The 5,754-nt window shown below is 37.8% G+C and overlaps 1 protein-coding gene across 1 annotated transcript in view; it reads left to right on the forward strand.

Moving 5' to 3' along the window:
* Window positions 1-5,754, forward strand: part of LOC111083043 (brother of CDO-like) — a gene marked incomplete at its 5' end in the record, with an annotated part of 16,810 nt that overhangs the window by 9,473 nt on the left and 1,583 nt on the right. Inside the window, one exon of the mRNA XM_022379256.1 lies at window positions 2,843-3,112. Within this exon, the coding sequence (XP_022234964.1) occupies window positions 2,843-3,112 (270 nt within the window). The remainder of the gene's footprint in view (window positions 1-2,842; window positions 3,113-5,754) is intronic.

A 5,754-nucleotide genomic window follows, 5' to 3' on the forward strand; every position in this document is an offset into this window, starting at 1 on the left:
TAGCTTTGCGCGAAATTAAAAAAACAAACAAACAAAAGAAACTTGTACCCCTACCGTATTATTATTCTAATAAAATATATATTGTAACAAAATGCAGTTAAAAATACGTGAGTCGCTTAATCATCTGTTTCAAAATAAAAATACACCAGCAATTAATTTAAAATTCGCAACGAAAGGTTTAAATTAAAATATTTGTTGTTCATTGCGTGATGTCTAAAACTTGTGTCGGTATTTTCCCGATAATCAGTCAGTAGACACTAAAATAACGTCACATAAGGAACGTTTAACGTTGCAATTTGTATTGTCGTGACGTCAGTAGACTACAATACAGCATGACACATGAACTTCAAAAACAAAAAAAGTCAAAATGTTTGTTATTCCTTATTTTGAAACAGAATACTTTCGGGAAGCTGCTGGTCAACAGAACTAACACCAACTGTTGCCTGCCCAAATAATGGTATTACTCTGACCACCTCATTCTTACGGCATAGCTGAAACCCCGATGCGGGTTTATAAAGCTGAAAATTAGGTTTCGATAACTCCTGTGGGTTATAGTCCCTTGTGTAATGTTGTGCTTAACCAAAGACAACCAAACTTACAGCGCACCCATTGCTTTAAAGCGCGGAGTACGTTTTTGAGGAAACTGGCCGCGAATAATGGATTCCCGGATTTACACTCCGATCACGTTAACCAATAAATCAGGCCCGTTCCAAGATGGCGTCGAAAATTGCCTCTATCATAAGAATAAAAAAAATCGTATTTATTTCTTGTTAAGCAAAAAGCTACGCAATGGGTAATCTACGCTCTGCCACAGCAGGTATTGAAACTCGATTTTTAGCGTTATAAGCTCTCAGACTTACCACTTGGTCACCAAAAGGTCTCAAAAATTTCCCAAATTCATACGAATGATGTTGAGTGTTTCTATTCAACGACAGTAAAATACTGTCAGTATGTGTTTTGAACTTTAAAATTTCAAATCAACAGAAAAAGTCAAAAACGATTGTTTTTACGAACAGATAAGTTAGTCAACAAACGAATTTAATTGATGTTGCTTTGGGCATAGTCAAAATATGTGTGTCTTGTATGGTGTACAGTGCTAACTGGTAGGTCTACCTACAACATCATAAGGAAAGTTTATGGTTTTATGTGTTAGAACTGACCAAAACACTTTAATTAAAACACACATTTTCTGTGTATAATACACTAACTGGTGGGTCTACCTACAACAACATAAGGAAAGTTTATGGTTTATGGGTTACAACATCCAGAACTGACCAAAACACTTTAATTAAAACACACATTTTCTGTGTATAATACACTAACTGGTAGGTCTACCTACAACATCATAAGGAAAGTTTATGGTTTATGGGTTACAACATCCAGAACTGACCAAAACACTTTAATTAAAACACACATTTTCTGTGTATAATACACTAACTGGTAGGTCTACCTACAACAACATCAGGAAAGTTTATGGTTTTATGTGTTACAACATCCAGAACTGACCAAAACACTTTAATTAAAACACACATTTTCTGTGTATAATACACTAACTGGTGGGTCTACCTACAACATCATAAGGAAAGTTTATGGTTTTATGTGTTACAACATCCAGAACTGACCAAAACACTTTAATTAAAACACACATTTTCTGTGTATAACTGGTCTGATTAATTAATGTTGTTTTTTTCTCTACATTTTTCGTTCCGTGACACAGGGATCCTGTAACCGACTAAGTCATGAAGTCCCAAGCAATCTGAGGTATAAACAGGTTAGAAAAACGTCGTCATCACCAGAATTTCATCAGTAGTTCTAGGGTTAATACGAGTGGAAAAAACACATCACTGACCAATCAGACTTTAGACGATCGGACGTTTGCACGTGGATGGGAGACATTGACTCGATGAGCGTAATGTGTTCATAAAAGTGAAACAGACAACGTTCACTGTTACCAACCGACAGCTCGTGTATCGTATGTACAAAGCAAATGGTTTGTTCGTGGACAAATTAGGATCGCGCTAATGAAGTCGGACGGCGTCTAATTGTCCTGTCAGATAAACATAAAGATGTTTATGTTTAGAAGTTGTTGAACTATTATGATAAACAGAACCTGTCAGTTTTACTTTGAACACACAAGTTATAAGTGAAAGTTACCGATGTTCGAAACAAAACGAATTCTAACACTAGATTACGGCGTTGCGTCTCTGGTAGCGAAGCGTTAATCGTTGTAGCCTAACGAAGTAACTAAATAAACTCCACTCCGCTATTAACTATGAAAAGTTCAGTTCGAAGTTCCAGTACAAGAGATTGATTTCCTACAGATATTGTGTGTTGTTATTCATTACCAGTGCTGGTTTTATTTTTAGTCAATGATTTTTGTATTCAGAGCAAGGAAGGCTCTAGCTGGGGGGCCAGGTCCCCTGAGGTGTCGTTGCCCCCCAGCTAAGGCTTTCCACTAATCCTATTTCAGGTTTGGCCCATTATATGTCACATTGTCCTCACCCCACAGTTAAGAAAAGCTGAAGTTGCGAGTGCTTAAGAGTATTGCTGAAAGGTTTCTGTTTTTTTCTTCCCAGTGTTTAAGAGTATTGTTGAAAAGTTTTTTCTTCCCAGTGCTTAAGAGTATTGTTGAAAAGTTCTTTCTTCCCACTGCTTAAGAGTATTGTTGAAAAGTTCTTTCTTCCCACTGCTTAAGAGTATTGTTGAAAAGTTTTTCCTTCCCACTGCTTAAGAGTATTGTTGAAAAGTTTTTTCTTCCCAGTGCTTAAGAGTATTGTTGAAAAGCTTTTACTTTCCAGTGTTTAAGAGTATTGTTGAAAAGTTTCTGTATTTTTCTTCCTAGTGCCTTTACAAGTGCGGGTTGAGCCTCATTCGTTACTTGTGCTTAGTGGTGGGTTAGCAACACTCACGTGCAGTATTGCAGGACATCCAATTGACTCGATCGTTTGGACAAAGAACTTTCGCCCCCTGGTGACAAATGGAAGAGTTATCCTCCGAGGAAAAGAAGTGTTACATATAAAGTCCGTGCAGAAGGAAGACCAAGGGATGTATCAGTGTTTTGTATACAGTCAAGGGGGCAGTCAACAGGCTACAGCCCAGCTTGTGGTTGGAGGTAGGGCGCTTGTTACTAAGAGTGTATGGTGTGATACAAACTGTAACAAAAAAAAACTTCGGCTTGTATAACTCAACTTACAAACAAAACTCATCAAAACATCTTTCAATTTAAGAGCTAAAACAAAGATAAACATTTCACGAGAAAACTACGTGAGCTTATTGTTTTTAAGTTACAGTAGAAATGTCGAAACCTGGCGAAATATTTGAAAACCAACAGCGTTTCAAAGACACTTTTGTCTCTCATCGTCCAGATCAACTGACGAGTTCTGGTGTTGAACGAAAACCGTATTGGTCTAGAACTTCGGGAAAGTAAAAGTATTAAGTTATAGTTTTACAGACCTTTGATTTAGAGCCGCAATGGACAGATTAATAGAAATGTGTGTGTGGGAGGGGGGGGGGAGAGCTGCAGTTAACTTTTTTATTATTGTTTATACTTATTAAACAGAGAGATGTAGTTTTTACAGTGTCTTGCAAAGGTATTCATCCCTCCCCCCATCAATTATGTCACATTTTGATAAAATACAAATAATGTGAACAATTTTCTTAATGAGCTAGTTTTTGTTAAAAACTTAGCACTTTTATGTGTGAAGGAGGTTGAATGTCAGCTGATCAAACTTAACTCTGTTATGTGTGAAGGAGGATGAATGTCAGCTGATCAAACTTAACACTGTTATGTGTGAAGGAGGATGAATGTCAGCAAAACCTGCAAAGAAAATATATAAACTGAAATGTACTGATGGTATAAGTATTCAGCCCCCTAAGTCAATACTTGGTGGAAGCACCCTTGTCAGTAATTACTGCTGTGAGTCTTTTTGGATAGGCCTCTATCAGCTTTGCACAATGAGATGATGTAATTTTTGTCCATTCTTCTGGCAAAATTGATCCAATTCTGACAAGTTCGTTGGGGATCGTTGATGGACTAAGATCTTCAAGTCTCGCCAAAAACTTTCCATTGGATTCAAGTCAGGACTTTGACTGGACTGGGCCACTCCAGGACATTCACTTTCTTCCTTTGAAACCACCCCAGTGTGGCTCTGGTCTTGTGCTTCTGGTCACTGTTCTGCTGAAATGTGAATTTTCGACTCAGTTTTAGATTCTTGCCTGACCCAAGCAGGTTTTCTTCCAGGATTCACCTGTACTTTACACCATCCATCTTCCCCTCAATCCTGATGAGAAGCATCCCTATAACATGATGCTCTCACCACCAAACTTGACAGTTGGGATGGTGTTGACTGGGTGATGTGCTGTGTTGGACTTGTGCCAGATGTAACACTTTGAATTTAGACCAAACATCTCAATTTTTGTTTTGTCTGACCACAAAACCTTCTGCCACATGTCTGCAGTATCATTTACATGATTTGTCACAAACTACATACGAAATTTAAGATTATTCTTTTTCAGTAATGGCTTCTTTCTTGCCATAAAGGCCAGCTTTGTGTAGGGACTGGGATATTGTCGATGTATGAACACTGACTCCCATCTCAGACATGGAACTTTGTAAATATTTCAAAGTCACTGTTGGCTTCACAGTGGCACCCCTAACCAGTTTCCTGCTTGCCTTAGTTTAGAAGGGCGGCCTGATCTGGGTAGTAACTGGGTGGTATGAAGCACATTCCACTTCTTAATGATGGACTTTACCATACTCAAAGGGATAATCAGTGACTTTTGAAGTTTTCTTGTAACCTTCTCCTGATCTGTGCTTCTCTACCACTTTATCCTTGACTTGTTTGGAAAGCTCCTTGGTCTTTGAGGTTGGTTTGTCGTATCAATATGTGAGTTGTGGCTTGAACAGATGCATTTACTCTGAAGTCAAGTCAAACCACTTTAATTACACACAGATAGAGACCATTACACTAATTTTGTGACCTTTCAAACTAATCTTTTGCACCTGAACTGATTTAGGGTTGTCGTAACAAAGATGTTGAATACTTATGCAGTTGAGAATATTCTAATTTTCCTTGAAAACTTAACTTACATAATATCAGCGATTTTTGACCTTTCTCAGTTTGGAGTAAATTGTGTAGATTCTAAATATAAAGTCCCATTTGAAAGTTTCATGGTTGCAAGTTCAGATGGTAACCAAATGTGAAACCTTTGGAGTGGGTGAATACTTTGGCAAGACACTGTAAATTATACAACGAATTTAGTACCAGATATGTAGATCACAGACAAACTTGGTTGTCTTTCACACTCACCTTACACAATACTATCAGGTCGAATTATACAGATCGGACTTTTAACATCTGTAATTAACTTTTCAGTTCTTTTTTTAATACCCGTAATGGTTCAGCTCCATTTTAATACCAGCGATTGTTCAGCTCCATTTTAATACCAGCGATTGTTCAGCTTCATTTTAATACCCGCGATTGTTCAGCTTCATTGTAATACCCGCGATTGTTCAGCTCCCTTTTAATACCCGCGATTGTTCAGCTTCATTTTAATACCCGTGATTGTTCAGCTCCCTTTTAATACCCGCGATTGTTCAGCTCCATTTTAATACCAGCGATTGTTCAGCTCCATTTTAATACCCGTAATGGTTCAGCTCCATTTTAATACCAGCGATTGTTCAGCTCCATTTTAATACCCGTAATGGTTCAGCTCCATTTTAATACCAGCGATTGTTCAGCTCCATTTTAATAC

This window comes from Limulus polyphemus, unplaced genomic scaffold (genome assembly GCF_000517525.1).
Source record: "Limulus polyphemus unplaced genomic scaffold, Limulus_polyphemus-2.1.2 Scaffold8001, whole genome shotgun sequence".
Lineage (NCBI taxonomy): Eukaryota > Metazoa > Arthropoda > Merostomata > Xiphosura > Limulidae > Limulus > Limulus polyphemus.